At 45.1% G+C, this 20,700-nt stretch overlaps 1 protein-coding gene across 2 annotated transcripts in view; it reads left to right on the plus strand.

Moving 5' to 3' along the window:
- LOC115150739 (plexin-A2) overlaps window positions 1–17,532 on the plus strand; it is a 50,254-nt gene extending 32,722 nt beyond the window's left edge. For both annotated transcript variants that reach the window (XM_029694337.1, XM_029694338.1), the window contains exons 9-32: window positions 1,992–2,106; window positions 2,276–2,476; window positions 3,028–3,124; window positions 3,447–3,646; window positions 4,369–4,520; window positions 5,483–5,600; window positions 5,751–5,887; window positions 7,795–7,962; window positions 8,743–8,836; window positions 8,995–9,234; window positions 9,351–9,494; window positions 10,053–10,287; window positions 10,433–10,575; window positions 10,713–10,981; window positions 12,326–12,392; window positions 12,606–12,752; window positions 13,410–13,569; window positions 13,701–13,804; window positions 14,958–15,054; window positions 15,182–15,375; window positions 15,481–15,650; window positions 15,764–15,976; window positions 16,548–16,698; window positions 16,912–17,532. In XM_029694337.1, the coding sequence (XP_029550197.1) occupies window positions 1,992–2,106; window positions 2,276–2,476; window positions 3,028–3,124; window positions 3,447–3,646; window positions 4,369–4,520; window positions 5,483–5,600; window positions 5,751–5,887; window positions 7,795–7,962; window positions 8,743–8,836; window positions 8,995–9,234; window positions 9,351–9,494; window positions 10,053–10,287; window positions 10,433–10,575; window positions 10,713–10,981; window positions 12,326–12,392; window positions 12,606–12,752; window positions 13,410–13,569; window positions 13,701–13,804; window positions 14,958–15,054; window positions 15,182–15,375; window positions 15,481–15,650; window positions 15,764–15,976; window positions 16,548–16,698; window positions 16,912–17,007 (3,712 nt within the window). In that variant the 3' untranslated portion in view covers window positions 17,008–17,532. The remainder of the gene's footprint in view (window positions 1–1,991; window positions 2,107–2,275; window positions 2,477–3,027; window positions 3,125–3,446; window positions 3,647–4,368; window positions 4,521–5,482; window positions 5,601–5,750; window positions 5,888–7,794; window positions 7,963–8,742; window positions 8,837–8,994; window positions 9,235–9,350; window positions 9,495–10,052; window positions 10,288–10,432; window positions 10,576–10,712; window positions 10,982–12,325; window positions 12,393–12,605; window positions 12,753–13,409; window positions 13,570–13,700; window positions 13,805–14,957; window positions 15,055–15,181; window positions 15,376–15,480; window positions 15,651–15,763; window positions 15,977–16,547; window positions 16,699–16,911) is intronic.
- Window positions 17,533–20,700: the final 3,168 nt, after the last annotated feature.

Here is a 20,700-nt window from a genome sequence, read left to right on the forward strand (position 1 = left end):
GAAAGAAGGCCAGTTTTATTGCTTCTTTAATCACGACAACAGTTTTCAGCTGTGCTAACATAATTGCAAAATTGTTTTCTAATGATCAATTAGCCTTTTAAAATGATAATCTTATATTAGCTAACACAACTTGCCATTGGAACACAGGAGTGATGATTGCTGATAATGGGCCTCTGTACGCCTATGTAGTTATTCCATAAAAAAATCTGCCGTTTCCAGCTACAATTTCTAAGTGACCCCAAACTTTTGAACAGTAGTGTATATACAAAAGTATATGGTCATCCCTTCAAATGAGTAGATTCGGCTATTTCAGCCACATCCGTTGCTGACAGGTGTATAAAATCGAGCACACAGCCATGCAATCTACATAGACAAACATTGGCAGTAGAAAGGCCTTAATGAAGAGCTGAGTGACTTTCAACGTGGCATCGTCATAGGATGCTACCTTTCCAACAAGTCAGTTGGCAAAATTTCTGCCCTGCTGGAGCTGCGCCGGTCAAATGTAAGTGCTGTTAATGTGAAGTGGAAACATCTAGGATCAACAATGGCTCAGCCGCGAAGTAGTCGGCCACACAAGCTCACAGAACGGAACCACTGAGTGCAGAAGCATCTGTCCTCGGTTGCAACACTCACTACCGAGTTCCAAACTTCCTTTGGAAGCAAAGTCAGTACAAGAACTGTTCGTCAGGAGCTTCATGAAATGGGTTTCCATGCCCGAGCAGCCGCACAGAAGCTTAAGATCACCATGCAAAATGTCAAGTGTCTGCTGGAGCGGTGTAAAACTCGCCACCATTGGACTTTGGAGCATTGGCAACTCGTTCTCAGGAGTGATGAATCACGCTTCACCATCTGGCAGTCCGATGGACTAATCTGGGTTTGGCGGATGCCAGGAGAACGCTTCCTGCCTCAATGCATAGTGCGAGGAGGAATAATGGTCTGGGGCTGTTTTTCATTGTTCGGGCTAGGCCCCTTAGTTCCAGTGAAGGGAAATATTAACACAATAGCATACACTGACATTCGAGACAGCTCTATGCTCCCAACTTTGTGGCAACAGTTTGGCGAAGGCCCTTTCCTGTTTCAGCATGACAATGCCCCCGTGCACAAAGTGAGGTCCATACAGAAATGGTTTGTCAAGATCGGTGTGGAAGAACTTGGCCTGCACAGAGCCCTGACCTCAACCCCATCGAACACCTTTGGGATTAATTGGAACGTCAACTGCGAGCCAGGCTTAATCGCCCAACATAAGTGCCCGACCTCACTAATGCTCTTGTGGCTGAATGGAAGCAAGTCCCCGCAGCAATGTTCCAACATCTAGTGGAAAGCCTTCCCAGAAGAGTGGAGGCTGTTATAGCACCAAAGGGGGACCAACTCCATATTAATGCCCATGATTTTGAAATGAGATGTTCGATGAGCAGGTGTCCACATACTTTTGGGGATGTAGTGTAGCTCTCTGGCAGGTACATTCAGGTCAACTTTAACATATTACAATAATACAAATGCAGTACAAAGCCTCATCACATCCAATTCATCAGAATGAGGTGTCCATTAGCAGCTAGCGACCCTCTCTGGTCTATAGTGTGATTAATATGTCAGTCTAAACAGCCTCCCCCTTCTCTCCCCTCCCTTTTTGCCTCACACAGCACAGCAGCATCACATCAGCCTCCGTGATTAATTATCCTGTGTTTGAAATGGCCTGGCAGGCCAGTTCTATTAATACAGAGCTGTTACAGAACATACTGACTTCCTGTGTTGCTCGTGGCCTTTCTGAAACACTGCTGTATTAACATTATGCGTTAGTGGTACAATGTTGAGGAACTAACTATGCTTCTCTTCATGCACTGTATCTTGGATGGATCATTAGACATGTACGTTCCCTAAGAGCATGTGTTTGGCCACAGACTCTCTGGAAGCATTGGGATGTCTGTTGGCTGGTTGGTCATATGATGTGTGTAACGTGTCCATCTGTCCCTCCCTCTGTCTTTGCCCTGCAGGTGTCTGTCCTGTGTGAACAGTACCTTCCGCTGCCACTGGTGTAAATACCGCAACCTGTGTACTCACAACCCCTCCAGCTGCTCCTTTCAGGAGGGCCGTGTCAACACCTCAGAGGTAGCTACATGGCTATGGATTAACAAACACCAGATGAACAGTTTTGTCTCTATAATACACATTAACACATGTTTACGTTAACCAGTGTTTAATCTATCTTTATAATTGAATGGACCTTGATAGAAGCTTTTTGATGTCTGACCTTTGACTCCTGGCGTACGTTCTACAGGACTGCCCCCAGCTGCTGCACTCTGGAGAAATCCTGATCCCAGCAGGGGAGGTGAGACCCATTACCTTGAGGGCCCGGAACCTTCCCCAACCCCAGTCTGGCCAGCGGGGTTACGAGTGTGTGCTCCACGTCCAGGGAAACAACCACCTCGTCACCGCCCTGCGCTTTAACAGCTCCAGCGTGCAGTGTCAGAACAGCTCGGTACGTACTGTGTGACCCTCTCTAACATCGGCGGGACCAGCCTCAACCTGGCCGTGCATTATCCAGGACCATTATCTCTAGTCTAGTGAATTATATCTGAGGTAGTCCCTGAGCGCAATCTGAATCTGATCTCATCCCACTGAAATGATCTGTGATGCGGTGTCTTGGTAAAATAACAAGTAGGTTGTCTGCAGTGGAAGGACTAAAACAGACATCTAAATTATGTCTGAAACCTAACATGTCCGTGTCATTCAAACATACATCTAGGTCCTTGTAATAGGGACAAAGTATGTTCCCTTGAGACTCAAGTTTCAGTGGGGACCAACTTCTCAGTTAGTTGAGTGAGGAAGAGTGGCAGACAGGGCTACACAGACTACATGACATTTTAATGTATCTATACCTCACTCTCCTCTCTCACGTCCAATGAACAGCCTCTCTAGTCCCCACAGAGTCCTGTCCCAATATGGGCACGTCCCAGTGGAGAGGAGCAGACAGTGATCATAGAAATGACAGGTGGTTAAAAGCCTCATCTATCTCTCTCTCTCTCTCAGTACATCTATGAGGGTGTAAGGATCAGTGACCTGGCTGTGGACCTTTCTATCGTTTGGAACGGCAATTTCATCATCGACAATCCCGAGAAGATTAAAGGTGCCTGTGCCATCCATCATTGCCTGCAATTGCTGAGGAGTGGAAAACAGTCACTCTGTTGGGATGGATGGGGTCTAGCCCACGTCAAAGCTTTCCCTCTGCCTTCAGATAAAGTTCACATGGCACTCACGCTCTACTGTGTTATTATTAAGTACTGGCCAATCATTTGTGCTGTGAGGATGAAGGGTGAACTTTTGTGTTTACCATTTTGGTTTCTGACTGTTAGAACTCTTTCCATTATGTATTTGGTTGTAGAATAGTGCCATTCAATATCTATACTGTGAAATATATAGTTCAACTGCGGTCCTCCTCTATCCCACAGTGCACCTGTATAAGTGTGGTGCCCAGCGCGACAGTTGTGGCATGTGTCTGAGGGCCGAGAGGAAGTTCCAGTGTGGCTGGTGCAGTGGAGAAGGCCGGTGCACCATGAAGCAGCACTGCTCACCCATCAGCCCCTACGCCAGCCGCTGGCTCAACCTGTCCGCCAGGAATGTCAAGTGTACCAACCCACGCATCACCGAGGTTAGTTAATCAGTGAGACCCTTACCTTTTCCTGCAAACCTCTACTTTAACCTTCATCATTATCCATCATAGGGCCTTAGTAATAAGAGGCCTTCTCAGAAATAACCAGTAAAAACAATGGGATCAGTCCTTAGACATGAGCATCATATCCTCCTTCAAATCAGTAGAACACGAGACACAGCGTGTGCCACATAGAGTACAACATTATCTCTGCAACCAAATGAACGCAGCCATGAGCCATGCACTATGCAGCCTATTTTGTGAGTCTTTTTGGCCCTAACTCCTTCTTTATTACGAGAGACATAGTGGGTCAGACAGACATATAACTAATGCTCCCACTTCAAAGAGCCGCGAGCCTTTGAAGTCCCTGTCACATTATTAGTGTTTCAGTGGCAGTCTGGGAGGGAATTGATTCAGACCCGGGCTGCTACTGCCTGCTGCTGGGAACAGGGATAGAGCTGCACTACAGACCTGAGGGATGTTTGTGTGGTCAAGCCGTTTTAAGGAGAGCTTCTGAATAGTTATCTTTGTACATAGTGATGCAGTGCTACTACAAGGCCTGCGCATGGAATATTACTAAAAGGCTGTATTTGAACCACATGATTTCTGATTGATATGTTTTCTACCTATTATTTTATCCTCTCACTTTGAAACACTAATATACAGTGTTCTGAAGTGTTCTAAATCTCACACTTCTCCATGCCACTATCTCCTCCCTATAGGTGAGCCCAGTGGCAGGGCCTCCAGAGGGGGGAACACTGGTCACCATCCAGGGAATGAACCTGGGCCTGTCCTTCTCTGAGCTGGTGGGCAACGTGGAGGTGGCAGGGGTACATTGCACTCCACAGGAAGAGGGCTACATCACTGCAGAACAGTAAGAGCCAACACGCACAGAAGCACCCAGACACACATGCATGCACACACTCAGGCACTTACACGCAAACACACACACATACACGCACACACAAAGAATACAACCAATGTTAGAGATAGAGATAAACAGCTTGCAGCAGGCTTGCTTTAGTGTACTGAGGAGTAGAGAGCAGAGCTGTTTTGTGTGTCTTCGTGAGGCTGACGGCACCGCTGTAATTGAAATGCGCTGCATGTCACTGACTGCAGGGACAATCTGTTAGCCATGGGTTTCTCTCACAGTCATGTCATTCAATTGGTCCATGGCTGAGGGCACCTTATTTATATCCTTGTATAAAGGAACATGCCAGCAGAAAATTGGAAAACTCGCCCGACATAGCAGAGGGGGGCGAGAAGAGGATTCATTGGGTCCTGTTATATTCGGGTGAAAGGTCAATCCCTGAGACATTTCTGGGACTACTCATTTAGGCATTAAAACCATTATTTTTACTGTAGGTCTGTTTTTATAATGACTTATTCATTGCGTCCTTTATCTTATTGACCCGCTAACAAATTTATGGAGAACACACTGTTGCCATGGTGACCGAGTTAATGGTGGGTGGTAGAGATGGGGTGTAGTTTAACATTGCTTCTATTGGTGCTATTGGTTTTCCATTAGGAAGAATGATGGCCTTCCATATTGACCTACCACTACTTTGAAAGTCTGCCACAATCACATTGAATGGAGAGACCAACAGAAAATAGCACTTTCTGTTCACTTGAAAAACGTGTATAGCAAAGTAGTTTCTCTCTCTCTCTCTCTCTCTCTCTCTCTCTCTCTCTCTCTCTCTCTCTCTCACTCACTCACTCACTCACTCACTCATCTCTCTCTCTCTCACATCTCTCTCTCTCTCATATCTCTCTCTCTCTCTCTCATATCTCTCTCTCTCTCTCTCTTTCTCTCTGTGTGTGTGTGTGTCTTGACAGGATTGTGTGTGAGATGGACTCTACAACTCAGGGAAGGGCACCTGGTCCAGTCCAGCTGTGTGTTGGTGAATGTAGACCAGAACTACGAACTCAGTCCTCCCAGCTCTACTCCTTTGTGGTATGAAATGCATACATAGTACACATCTCTCTACTACAGTATTATTGCTCTGGAACAGTTTGTTCTCATACACTATCATATGAGTCATCGACAACAGAGTTGACAAAGTAACATGCCATGTGGAATATTGAGAAAATGCTCTTTTCCCAGACCTCTAACCTGGTGGGACTGACCCCTGGCCGAGGGCCTGAGTCTGGCGGCACTAAGGTCACCATCATGGGGGAGAACCTGGGTGCTGGGAGCAGAGTGAATGTTACCTTTGGAAACCAGACCTGTGAGCTGTACAGGTGAGTGCAGAGGAGAAGGCCAAAAGAGAACCCTCTACGGAAGCTCCTACAAAGATGCTTATATAAAAGTGGGGACTTGATGAAAGTACTACTCTTATTTTTTCGGGACCTATTTTAAAAGGCCCTGTGCAGTTAAATATGTGATTTTCCTGGGTTTTATATACACAACATGACCAAAAGTATGTGGACACCTGCTCGTTGAACATCTCATTCCAAAATCATGGGCATTAATATGGAGTTGGTCCCCCCTTTGCTGCTATAACAGCCTCTACTGTTCTGGGAAGGCTTTCCACTAGGTGTTGGAACATTGCTGCGGGACTTGCTTCCATTCAGCTACAAGAGCATTAGTGAGGTCGGGCACTGACGCTGGCTCGCAGTCGGCATTCCAATTCATCCCAAAGGTGTTCGATGGGGTTGAGGTGAGGGCTCTGTGCAGGCCAGTCCAGTTTTCCACACCGATCTCGACAAACCATTTCTGTATGGACCTCACTTTGTGCATGGTGGCATTGTCATGCTGAAACAGGAAAGGGCCTTCCCCAAACTGTTGCCACAAAATTGGAAGCACAGAATCATCCAGAATGTCATTGTATGCTGTAGCGTTAACAGTTCCCTTCACTGGAACTAAGGGGCCTAGCCCGAACCATGAAAAACAGCCCCAGACCATTATTCCTCCTCCACCAAACTTTACAGTTGGCACTATGCATTGGGGCAAGTAGCTTTCTCCTGGCATCCGCCAAACCCAGATTATTTTTCAATGTGTTTCCACTGCTCCAGAGTCCAATGGCGACGAGCTTTACACCGCTCCAACCAACGCTTGACATTTTGCATGGTGATCTTAGGCTTCTGTGCAGCTGCTCGGCCATGGAAACCCATTTCATAAAGCTCCCGACGAACAGTTCTTGTGCTGAAGTTGTTTCCAGAAGCAGTTTGGAACTCGGTAGTGAGTGTTGCAAACGAGGACAGACGTTTTTTACTCACTACACGCTTCAGCACTCGGCGGTTCCATTCTGTGAGCTTGTGTGGCCTACCACTTCGCGGCTGAGCCGTTGTTGCTCCTAGAAGTTTTCACTTCACAATAACAGCACTTACATTTGACCGGGGCAGCTCTAGCAGGGCAGAAATTTGACAAACTGATTTGTTGGAAAGGTGGCATCTTATGATGGTGCCACGTTGAAAGTCATAGGATTCCATAGTCTTCAGTAAGGCCATTCTACTGCCAATATTTGTCTGTGGAGATTGCATGGCTATGTGCTCGATTTTATACACCTGTCAGCAACGGGTGTGGCTGAAGTAGCCGAATCCACTCATTTGCATAAATACTTTTGTATATATGCTTTTGTATATACAGTGTATTTTTCCACACTATGAAGTTGGATTAATTATGATAATGGTCTTTTAGTGTAAGAGCTGTTTGAAAAGACTCCCTGAAATTGGTGGGATGGAGTTTTGGCCTGCCTGGTAACAGCACCAGGCATTAACTTAGTTAGTAGACCAAGAAAATGAATAAGAAATTATTTATTGAGAAATTGCTAAGAAGCCATTTTTGTTTATTTTCGACCATTTTAATTTAAAACAATCCCAGAAGGTACTTCATTGTTATCCAGAAGAGTTGCTATTTGATACTGAGAAAAAAAATACATTTTGGACCTTTAAAGATCAAAAAGGCCCTCGTTGTGAGAGTCAGTAGGGTGAAGAAAATGAACCATTAGCTATAAATCCTCGAATTACCACTTTTCCTCTGTAACGTGTCTCTATTGAGGAAGAGGCAGACAGTAATGCTCGCTCGCCCTGCATGGTAATGTGCATAACTCACTGTAGTAGAGTTAAGATTCCCACGCGGTAAAGAGTAGGCACAGACAGAATCAAAGGAATTTAACCTTGTTGGTATTCCCTGTTGGTTTTCCCAGACGGACCATGTCGGAGATTGTGTGTTTCTCGGCACCCTCTGTGACGGGCGCTGGCCTGGTGCAGGTCAGCCTCATTGTGGATCTGGCCAAGGTGCCAGGAAACCTGAGCTTTGAGTACATTGAGGATCCCACAGTCCAGCGCATCGAGCCAGAGTGGAGCATCACTAGGTACAGTAGCCCCCCCAGCAAAGAATAAACTGATATTTTAATAAACTATTGATGTTTTTCCTCCATTTGGTTCAGCTGTATATTACTGAGGGATAAGGTGAGTGAAGATGCAAGGCACCACAGCAACCTGCTCTGCTGGCCTTCCTGTCAAAGATTATGCATGATAGTTGGTGCAGTGCGGGGTGTGACTCGAGGACACAGAAACAGCCAGCCAGGGAGAAGTTATGCAGTGGAGTGGCTAGTGGCTTTCTACTCTGTCAACTGACAGAGGATTTCACAGACTTATAATTAAAGTCCCATCGTCTCATCATCTGTGTGCAGTCACACCATGTGGCCACCAAAGCTTAGGTATCCTTTGAAGTGTGGGAATGACTGGATCCATCTCAAGCTGACTAGACAGATGTTCCACTTTTCCATTTAGTTTCTCTCTTCTCTTCAGGTCGGTCTTATTTTATTCTGAGCTCTACATCTAGTCCAAGCGATATCATGGCTAGTTTGTTTGTGTTAATACATGTAACACAATCAGGTAGCATTCAGGAAATGCCAGTCTTGGATACCTGATAGATGAATAAACAGGAAGCCAGCTGGCAGAACCGTTCCACTTGGCTCTAACTGGCCAGAGCAGTTCAATGTTTTCCTGGTACTAAAAAGTACAACTCAACACAAATCAGGTGATTTTGATGATGACAGGAAGCCGAGGAAACTGCCATTTATCTCCTGGATCACCTATTCAGTGGCCAACATGGAGGTGTAAAATGGTGTATGTGTTGTGTTTTCTAGTGGACACACTACCCTGATGGTGACAGGGACCAACCTGGATGTGGTGCAGGAGCCGAGGGTCAGGGTCAAGTACGCCGGTCACGAGTCTGTCAACGTGAGTCTGTCCACTGATAACATATTACTGTATCTCTTTCCCCTGTCCTGTATATTGTCTAGTCCTGATAAATGGTGGCCAATTCTAATTGGCATTTCAAAAGTGTTGACAAGTATTTCTTTGTGCTTGTCTGTCTCTGTCCCTGGATCGCTCCCCAGGTGTGTAAGGTGCTCAACACCACCACGATAAGCTGCTTCGCTCCCTCCCTGAAGGCAGAGTACACACCGGAGCAGGAGTCAGTGAAACACGTGGAGGAGTTTGGTTTTGTCTTCAACAACGTGCAGGCCCTGCTCACCTACAACAGCACCAGTTTCATCTACTACCCCAACCCTTACCTAGAGCCCCTCAGCTTGTCTGGGGTGCTAGAGCAGAAACCTGGCTCCCCCATCATACTCAAGGTGGGACCACCCAGCCCAACCTAGAGCAGCCCATAACTCTGTAGCACTACTGTCATAAGATGAGGAGTTCTATCTACTGACCTGACGGATGTGGGGTTTCCCTCTCTGTGTTGCAGGGGCGTAACCTGGTGCCCTCGGCTTCTGGAGGGGCCAGGTTGAACTACACTGTGCTGATCGGTGACACACCCTGCTCCCTCACCGTCTCTGACACACAGCTCCTCTGTGAGCCACCCAACCTCACAGGCCGGCACAAAGTCCTGGTCAGTTTGTCTGTCTAAGTCCAGTTCTAGATAAACTATTAAAGGCCCAAAGCAGCCGTTTTTGTATCAAATCATTTCTGTGTAACAATTAAGGAAGAATTTTGATAAGACAGTCTGTGAGTGGTCTGAATGGGGAGGGGAAAACTGAAAACTAGCTGTTAATGTTAGACAGGTTAGGAACTCTCTTTGTTATTGGTCTATTAACTTATTTACCACTCGGTGATGTCACCAAGCAAGCCAAAACTCCACCCATACAAAACCTGCTGATTAGAAGTTCTTGAGTAGATTGTATTTTCAACCAGCAACTGGTTGGAAGTAACACTGATCAAATTATTTCAGACTTTTACACTGTTATTTTCATTAGCTGCTATACAATATGATACAAAACACCGGAAAACTGAATTTTGACTGCACTTGGACTTTAAGTCAAATGCAGCTTGGCCAAGGTCAAACAAACATATAAAAAGGAAACTATTGATCAGTATAGTTTACCTATGTGTTACATTTTGCATGAGGGCCTATGTACACGTGTGTTTATGGTTTATTGTCTATGTATAGGTCCAGGTGGGTGGTCTCCACATCTCTCCTGGTGCAGTCCACATCCGCTCAGACAGCCTGCTCACCCTCCCCGCCATCTTCAGCATCACGGCTGGAGGAGGCCTGCTGCTCATCATCGTCTTCATCGTCCTATTGGCCTACAGACGCAAGTCGCACGAGAATGACCTCACTCTCAAACGCCTGCAGATGCAGATGGACAACCTGGAGTCGCGAGTGGCTCTGGAGTGCAAGGAAGGTGAATCTGACCAGCACATGTTATCAGACAATCTCAACTGCCCATACAAGAGAACAATAACATGATAATAACTCACAAAAAGCTTGAATATGGACTAGATTCCTCCAATCATGAGCTCTCTCTCTCTCTCTGTAATTGCGCCTAGCTTTCGCTGAGCTGCAGACTGACATCAACGAGCTGACCAGTGACCTGGACAGGGCTGGGATCCCCCACCTGGACTACCGCACCTATACCATGAGAGTCCTCTTCCCTGGCTTCGATGACCATCCTGTACTCAGGGAGCTGGAGGTAACCAACCATTACCACCATTACAAACCTGGCAACATCTACTGTATCTGTACATTATTTGTAGAATCAGATGATATACCCCATGCAAGATCCCTTTACTCTCTGAGGGTTCTCTGTGTGTGTGTGTGTGTGTGTAGGTGTCTGGGAGCGGGCAGCAGGGTGTGGAGAAGGCTCTGAAGCAGTTTGCCCAGCTGGTGAATAACAAAGTGTTCCTGCTGACATTTATCCGTACTCTGGAACTCCAGCGCTCCTTCTCCATGCGTGACCGCGGCTACGTGGCCTCGCTCATCATGACTGCGCTGCAGGGCCGTCTGGAGTACGCCACAGACGTGCTCAAACACCTCCTCTCTGACCTCATCGAGCGCAACCTGGAGAGCAAGAACCACCCTAAACTACTGCTGCGCAGGTACAGACAGAGAACGCTTGTTACCTGTTTTTCTGAATGCTGAAAACCTCATATCACACAGAATAACTGTCACAAATGGAGAGGGAGAGGGAGGGAGAGAGGGAGAGAGGGAGAGAGAGAGAGAGAGAGAGAGAGAGAGAGAGAGAGAGAGAGAGACCACAGTAGTGATTTGTGACCTGTTGCCACAAGAATGGGCAACCAGTGAAGAACAAACCCCATTGTAAATACAACCCATTTGTATATTTATTTGCACATCGTTACAACACGTAACACATTCGAAATGACATTTGAAATGTCTTTGTTCTTTTGGAAATTCTGTAATGTTTACTGTGTAATGTTTACTGTTCATTATTGTTTATTTCACTTTTGTTTATCATCTATTTCACTTGCTTTAGCAATGACAACATATGTTTCCCATGTCAATAAAGCCCTTGATTTGAATTGAGAGAGAGACCGAGAGAGCGGGAGGGTATACAGCCATTGTCAGTCTAACTTATACTCTATGTGCCACTCATGAAACATTCAGCTGTAGCTCACATTTCCTCCCCTCCACCTCACTTTATTCTGCACAGCACATTGTTTTCCCAGGACTGGGAGAAGCCTGCTAAATCTTTCATAGGAGGCACTCAATCTGAGACACACTCTTTAAATATAAGGATGCGTTAACATGGGAGCCAGCAAGGCTGACCTTGTTAGCCCAAACATTCTGCAGTCACAAAAACAATCCCGAAGATAATGGAATGCAGGCAATGGGAAAGAAGTGACAGCCAGCTATATGTATGAGAATGAGCATTGAGCATTGAGCTAGAAGCAGAGCTGCCATGTCTATCGGCACCATCTTTGGAAAAGGAAAGAGATGAGCAAGTTAGGAAGCTGCAATGGAGCTATACTGTAGTATTACCTCTACATGGAGGCAAAAGGTTCATTTTTAACAGTTAGATATTTGAATGTTTTATCAGATAGAACATACAAGTATGTTTTAGTGTATTTATTGATACATAATAAATCACAATCTTGCCCATACAGCACCACAGATGATAGGATGAGCACTGCTGACACAGTGAAAGGAGAGAAAGTGGTCAGATAGTAGCTTTTGCACAATTATGTCATGACCCAAATAGGTTCCATTCTACAGCCACACCACTCAGGTTCTGGTGTTAGTCCTCTGAGACCATGCAGAGCAGCATATTACTTTTACATAAACTAACTCACCATGTTGTTTTTTTACACAACACTGGGTTGTCTACCGTCCCTCTTAAGCGTTCTCTCTACCTCAATGGTCAGACCACTCTACGTTCCGACATCTCCCTCTTAAAAATGTGTCCATCTGTTCCTTTCTTGCAGAACCGAGTCAGTTGCAGAGAAGATGCTGACTAATTGGTTTGCCTTCCTACTTCACAAATTCCTTAAGGTAATATCAATGACTTGGAACCTCATCACTGCAGATGTCACCATGATATATCACTACAATCCTCGAATGACTGTTATTGATGATACAACTGATGGATTTCTATGTGCGTTGGGATTACACGTGTGTGATATGGACGTGTTTTATGAACAATCTCCTCTCATTTCGTCTCTCAATCCTCTCCTCTCTCACACTTCCTTTCCTTCCTGGACAAAGGAGTGTGCAGGTGAGCCTCTCTTCATGCTGTACTGTGCCATCAAGCAGCAGATGGAGAAGGGACCTATAGACTGCATCACCGGGGAGGCGCGCTACTCCCTCAGTGAAGACAAACTCATCCGCCAGCAGATTGACTACAAGACCCTGGTGAGTCACCATACCATATGACAATATGTCTTAGATGTCAGATTCTATTAAAACCACTTGGTGTATTTTCTTAATTATAGTTACCACCATAAAAGTGAGAGGCTTGTTTACACCACAGTTGGTAGGTGACATGCTGTGTGCGCCTCTGTAAATATTAACTCATGGTGCCCTTATGTTAAAGCTCTGAATAGGAGAAAATTCATTGGCTACTGTAGATAATACAACAGTAAAGAGCCAAAAGGATGATACAAATAATGTTTGACATGCTGTTCAGTGACACAATCAGCTAAGAGTTAAAACTGATGATGTAATCAAGGCTTGGCCACTGGGAGAACTTGCCCGTAGCTAAAGCAGAAGTTGGATGCAGCAGCAGTGTGGCTCATCCCCCAGGCATTAGCCTGAGAGCAGCCCAGTTACAAGATGTCACGTCTCTGGTCACCCTGTGGGAGAGGTTGTGTCTCATTATCCATTTAATGCCCCACTAGAGCTGGCAACCCGACATCCAGCTGAAAGTGTGAAATGACATTTCTGGCCAAAGCTGTGAGAGAGATGGCACACAAGGAGAGGAGAGCCTTTTCCATGCAGCCAGGAGGCCAATTTAAAGAGAGGGACAGTGAATACTAATAACAGCACTCTCTCTCTCTGCTCCCTCCTCAGACTCTGAGCTGTGTGAACCCAGACAACGAGAACAGCCCTGAGTTCCCCGTCAAGGTGCTCAACTGTGACACCATCACCCAGGTGAAGGAGAAAATCCTGGATGCTGTCTGTAGGAACATGCACTTCTCCCAGAGGCCTCGGGCTGCGGACATGGACCTGGGTGAGACAGACTGGCTCCAGTCAGAACATACAATAACTAGTACAGTGATTATTCACGGTCTGCTTGTGTCTGACTTATTGAACCTTGAAAAGGGACTCATAGATGCACACCTGGGTTTTTCCCCCCACCAGAATGGCGCCAGGGGAGGACGGCACGTGTGGTCCTGCAGGATGAAGACATCACCACTAAGATTGAAGGAGACTGGAAGAGACTAAACACGCTCATGCACTATCAGGTCCAACCACTCAATCCCCATCACACAGTTCACTAACATGCATGTACATTCTGTTGTCCACAATGCTGCCTCTGGCCATAGTAAACCAAACTGATCCACCTCTCTCATCTCCTGTATGAGTCAGCTGCTTCCTGCTACTGGTAGAACATGGGGGGGTGTTCATGTTAAACAGCTTTAAATAGAGCACTAGTGTAAACACATTAAAGTCCATCTCACTCTGCACTCACAAATGCTCTGACTATGGGGTGTAAAACATGTTTGCATTAAGCCAAGAGACAAAGACATCCAACTTTAGCTGCCACACCAGGAGGGGGGTTTGAAAGAGATGAATGTGTTGATAAACTCTATCAAGGAAATGAACAATTTCCCTCGATTACTTTTAGTCTCTCTGGGGGGAAATGCTCCCCTCTGCTACATACCTGGTTCTGTGACAGCCCGGTCTGTGGCTCCTGTAGATCAGCAGCAGTGAATTCTACTCATGCTGGGGGCCTGCTTTACTGCAAAAGGCATGCACACCTCTCTGACCTTCTTCTCCCCTACCAACCCACCACAGGAGCCTGCTGAGGGGAGGATGGCTCATAATAATGGCTGGAATGAAGTGAATGGAATGGGTTCCAGCCATTATTATGAGCCATCCTCCCCTCAGCAGCCTCCTGTGCTGGGTTGGTAAGGGAGAAGAAGGGTCAGAGAGGATTTGAATTACCATTCCAATTATTCCGTTCCATCCATTATTATGAGCCCATCCTCCCCAATTAAGGTGCCACCAACCTCCTGTGCAACCCACACACTCACTCCGTTCTACCACAGCAGGCCACCTTGTGACTCGTGTCCAGGTCCAAGCTTCAAAGCTTCAGTAACAGCATCTTCTCTAGGGTTGCGCAGAGGGTTCTGGAACTCCCTCCCTCCAGCCATCTGTGACTCTGAGTTCATCTCTATCTTTCAGTCCCGCCTGAAAACCCACCTCTTCACCATTGCCTACCCCCTAAGTTCAAGTTCATTATACTGTATATCACAAATTGTAAATTTAATAACTTCTATAGGTCTTCATCGGGCCAAATGTCTCATATCAATGTCATATTATGACCCAATAATGTTGATTTGGGAGTGGGTTAAACTGGCATGAACCCTTGTGTTTTCTGTATGAATCCTGCAGGTGTCAGACCACTGTGTGGTAGCCCTGGTGCCCAAGCAGATGTCCTCGTACAACCTGCCCTCCTCAGCCAGCTTCCCACGCAGCATCAGTAGATACGGTCAGTCAATCAGGCCTGCCATGGAGCCACTCTCACCACCAACCACTCACTTACCTATTCATTATTCTACCGGACCGACTGAGATAATATTTTGTGACTGTCTGTCTGGGACCCTCTCTCTCCGCAGATGTACCGTTCCGCTCCACCCCCACCAGTCCTGACAGCCCTCACTCCCGCGTGCCCATGCTCACCCCGGACATGGAGAGTGGGGTGAAGGTGTGGCACCTGGTCAAGAACCACGACCATGGGGACCAGAAGGAGGGTGAGCGCGGCTCCAAGATGGTGTCCGAGATATACCTGACCAGGCTACTGGCTACTAAGGTATTCCCTTTCTCTCCCCCCAGAGCATCTTAGCAATTACAGATTCAGTCATTTTGTTCCAACGCTATGGTGTGTTTTTAACATTGCTGTGGTTTTTTTCTTTAGGGTACACTGCAGAAGTTTGTGGATGACCTGTTTGAGACGTTGTTCAGCACTGTGTGCCGGGGCAGTGCTCTTCCGCTCGCCATCAAGTACATGTTTGACTTCCTGGACGAGCAGGCTGACAAGCACGGCATACATGACATGGATGTTCGCCACACATGGAAAAGCAACTGGTGAGGGAGTGCAGATTTAATGCGCTACTTGAAAGCAATAATGATTTTATGTTGATCGTCTCAATATATATACTGTCTATAAACTGTTCTTTCTCATCCTCCCTCTGTCCCAGCCTGCCTCTGCGCTTCTGGGTGAACGTGATCAAGAACCCGCAGTTTGTGTTTGACATCCATAAAAGCAGCATCACAGACGCCTGCCTGTCTGTGGTGGCCCAGACCTTCATGGACTCCTGCTCTACCTCAGAGCATCGCCTGGGCAAGGACTCCCCCTCCACCAAGCTACTCTACGCCAAGGACATCCCCAACTACAAGAGCTGGGTGGAGAGGTGAGATGAGTGTGTGTTTTACTTACATCACTCAACTGTAATATTATTAATGGATTCGTAGTTATTCTTTTACACTGAAATCACAGAGGAAGACTGGCTTTAGTGTCCTGACTACCTTTACAGCTTACAGTCACAGGTGGTGGACCACCTCAGTGGCATCGGCAGAACATCGGAGACATCTGCTTTTCAGGGGAAAAGGAAGAGACCTGTGACACGACTTTCGCTTTTGGGCATGCGCTTTCTTGTTAACAGTCCCCAGTGAAACATATTCCCACTGGGTACACACTAGTTGAATCAACGTTGTTTCCACATCATTTCAATTAAATGATGTTGAACCAACGTGGAATAGATGTTGAATTGACGTCTGTGCCCAGTGGGCAGCAGCTAGCTGCGACATGTTTGCCAGCTTGCGCTCGTTGAACAGTGCAGAAGAGAACTTCTCAACAGTGTTTTTTTCTCGTCATGTCCAGAATGTGGGGTTTGTAGTTTCAGGCGTTTCTTTCACGCCTGCTATGTTTAGGTTACATGTTGGCTGACAGAACAGCGCGTGTGTGTTTCTATCTCCCTCTAGGTACTACGCGGATATAAACCGCCTACCTGCCATCAGTGACCAGGACATGAATGCATACCTGGCCGAGCAGGCCCGTCTTCACTCCAATGAGTTCAATGTGCTGTGTGCCCTGCACGAGATGTATGCCTACGTCAGCAAGTACAGCCAAGAGGTGAGGCCCTATACCTCAATGTCTTTACAAAATACAGTAGGAGTCTAGGGTGGCATCCAAAACAGGGGCATCTAGATTCAACGTAAGTTAAAGTACCCCTTAGCCGGCCTATTTGTAGTAACAGGAGGGTATTTGCAGCACAACGTACAGTAACCTTGTGTTTTCCTGCCTGCTTTGCTGATTTCGTGTCTGTCTTGTATGTGTGTGTGTCAGATCATTGAGGCCCTGGAGCAGGAGGATCAGGCCCAGAAGCAGAGGCTGGCCTACAAAGTGGAGCAGATCATCGCAGCCATGTCTGTGGAGAGCTGAGGCAGACGTGTGTACTCAGAGACACACAGACAGACAAGGCCCAGGACACAGGTCGCATGCTACCAGCAGAGCAAGCAGCCCCACAAGCAGCAGGTGAAGGAAACTGAACAAGAGAATAATTCAGCCCGAGTGCTCAACAAGGGAAGAGCACAGATATACAAGCAAATTCACCAAGCACTGCTGTCCTCTCTCTGTCAGCTACAGTGGGGCCACATGTGGAGGTGTAATGGATGTGCAGGCAACGAGAGACTACTAAACAGTACCACAAAAACGAAATACATGCATATCATAGCCTTGGACTTGGACTGACATTTCCTTTTCAGTGGACAAGTCTAATGTTGCGTCATAAAGCCTTCAGGAAGCCTTTTGAAGGCTCCTTGAAGGTTTCAGTTAATGAATACTGCGATTAGGTGACATTAAAATGTAATCTCCAGATCATCCAAGGTAGGAAAATATTTTTGTTTGGTTACAGCCCTGCCAGACACTCAATTTACCAGACACACTCTGAGCACTCTATCATAAAAACCCACACAAAGCTCTTATTACAGGGTGGGGGGGTCAATTCTATTATGGTGTACTTTGGGCTGGATTCAATCAAATCTGCCTTAGCAATGTTTACACAGTAACTCTTCCTACTGTCTGTGCAAACATGTGCCTAAATCTGGGAACTGGATGCAGTGTGAGGGGAGGTAATCTGGTGCCCAAAACCTTCTATGAGTCTATTTGAATTTATTTATGCTGTTGTGTAAATACTGCAGTTCAGATTTCATTGAATTAAGCCATCAGAATTCAATACATTTGTAAAGAGAACAAATCTGAATAGACAACCATTCCAAATATACCCCTTATTTAAAAGGAGCACTTCAGCCTGTGGACCCTTGCTCTTAGTCCTAAAAGTCTGTCATGTTTCATACAATGTAAAATGCCCTGTAGCCAAAGTAGAAAAGTTTAACAAGGTGGTCTTAAGTTATTAAGGCACTCTGGGGATGACAGAAATGAGGGAAGTGGGTTTCTAGACCATTTATTTAACCAACTGTATATTAGCAGTGACCCAAAGTAGCCAATGGAGCTTTGGGAATCATTCCTTAGAGCTGGAAGATTAATGACACTTCCTGTGGGTCAGATCAGTTTCCTCCTGGTTTATGAGACCTCTCAGCCATCAGTCAATGTTTACATTGAACATGATACTTGAATTTCAGTAGATCATTGTGTTATACTATCAGAGAATCCTCAGGTTTCTACATAGCATACTTTCAAAGGTGGAAACTCAAGATTCCTGTTGTATCAAGTAGACTGTACCTTTCTTTTAAGTATGTCCCATTAACGTTTTTAAAAGATGAGGTCAAGATGAGAGAATAGCCTTTTAAATGGTTTGATTTTAACATATTCAAATGACAAATTATTTTTGCTGCTGCATTCACTGAGTGTCATCTTAAAGATTATCATTATAAAACTGGACTCTCCATAGGATTGCTTTAATTAAGGGTTTCTGTTTGATATGTTTATCTGCACTGAAATCATTCATTACCCTCTTGATGATTTCCCCATTATTCTACAGTAATTTTGACCAGTTACTTGTCCTGGGCCTGGTTTCCCAAAAGCATAATTCATCGTTAGACCCTTCTTCGTAGGAATATTATTACATCTCCAAGCTGTTTCCCAAAACCATCGTTATTAACGTAGCACTCGGAAACAATCGTAATCTAACGCCTGCCTCAGACAACTCGTAGAACAGCTAAGTGCGTCCTTAGATGCTTTTTGCCTCCCGCGTCACATTATACACAGAGGATCTCAACTAACATTAGAATCACATGGTTTATCCGTTTCTGTGGCCACCGATAACTTCAGAACAAAGCTGACTACAAATACAAAGTTGCCAATGTCTTTGCAATTGATACAAACATGCAATTGATAAAAATATGCTTCAAATGAAAACTGAGATGACTGCATTAAAATATAAACAGTAGGCTATAGGCCTATTTCATTCATATAGAAATACATTTAATGTTTTTTTAAATTTCATTTCACCTTTATTTAACTAGGTAGGCTAGTTGAGAACAAGTTCTCATTTACAACTGCGTCCTGGCCAAGATAAAGCAAAGCAGTGCGAGACAAACAACAACACAGAGTTACACATGGAATAAACAAAACATACAGTCAATAACACAATAGAAAAATCTATATACAGTGTGTGCAAATGAGGTAAGATTAGGGAGGTAAGGCAATAAATAAGCCGTAGTGGTGAAGTAATTACAATTTAGCAATTAAACACTGGTGATAGATGTGCAGAAGCAATATGGGGATGAGGTAGTTGGATGTGCTATTTACAGATGGGCTATGTACAGGTGCAGTGATCTGTGAGCTGCTCTGACAGCTGGTGCTTAAAGTTACTGAGGGAGATATGAGTTTCCAGCTTCAGTGATTTTTGCAATGTTCAATCAATTGAGTTCTATTTTGCTAGTTGTAGGCTACTGTCTGTATTTGTCTCAATATATTTAATGATGTGTAGCATAACGTATGCAATGATATGCCAAATCGGTGATTTAGTGCATTTTCATAAATGTAATTTGATAAGCGTTATAATAATATTTGCAGCCGTAGGTGGTAATATCTCTCTAGAAACTGATCCGTCGTCAGTATTGTTAAATAATTATAATGTTAAGGAAAGATTTGCATGGAGAAAGCTGATCTGAGAGCCTATCAGTAAGGGAAACGCATGTTACATCTTCGGCAGTTGTAGGGAAGATGCCTTATTAAAACACTCTTAAGCCTAAATTCCATCGCTATCGGGAAACAGGGCCCTGTTCATTTTGGTCAACATTGGAGGACACTCCACAAATAGAGATTTGTAAAAGAGTAAAAAAAAAGTTACAGTTAAATCAAAATAAGAAAACCCATGTCCTGTTTAAGTGTTAAATGTTTCATGTGTGACGTTTTTATGATGATAATTTATAAATGTGTGGTGCAATAAACTGTAATACATTTTACCATTGAACCTTTTTTTAAACGATAAATTATTGTATAGATATTGTACATACAAAACACTACTATTTTGCAAGCAAACGATTCACTTTGTACTGTTGCTATACATTAAAATGTCAACTGATGGAAATACATTTGTCTGGATTCTTTAACAGCAACAATGTGTTTTTAATTAGCATAAATTAGTCATTGCCAGCATGTGTAGGCCTTGATTATATGTTACACTTGTAGCTTATGGATATGAATATTATTCTTTCAAATATTTCAGACCAATAGAATAGACGCCTTGACGCTGACTTGGCCCTTCTGCCTCACAATGAAGCTAACAAGCAGTGGATATTCTACTGAAGCATCTTGTGTTTCATAATTCATGGCAACTGTTCCCATTCTTACACTGGAGCCAATGTCTGATGCGATTATTGGGTAGGTGATTTGTCTGCCGGAGTGAGCAGCACTAGAACCGAACCAGCCCTGTAGCCTACTCTACTCATCATGCTTTGGCTGCATTAGCATGCAAATTGAATAGTGTTGTAAATTGGTATCGGTTTTGCCTGGAGTGGTTCTCTGAGCAGGGCTCCCACAGTCTGATGTCAGAGGTCGACACTGATCTCCGGGATATTGTCCAACTGTTGTCCATTAATCTGGGTAATTGCTAACATTGATTTGGCTATCTCCATTATTGATACCTTTAGAGCTCAGAAACCAGAGCTT

The sequence above is a fragment of the Salmo trutta genome, chromosome 16, assembly GCF_901001165.1.
Source record: "Salmo trutta chromosome 16, fSalTru1.1, whole genome shotgun sequence".
Taxonomy (NCBI): Eukaryota; Metazoa; Chordata; class Actinopteri; order Salmoniformes; family Salmonidae; genus Salmo; species Salmo trutta.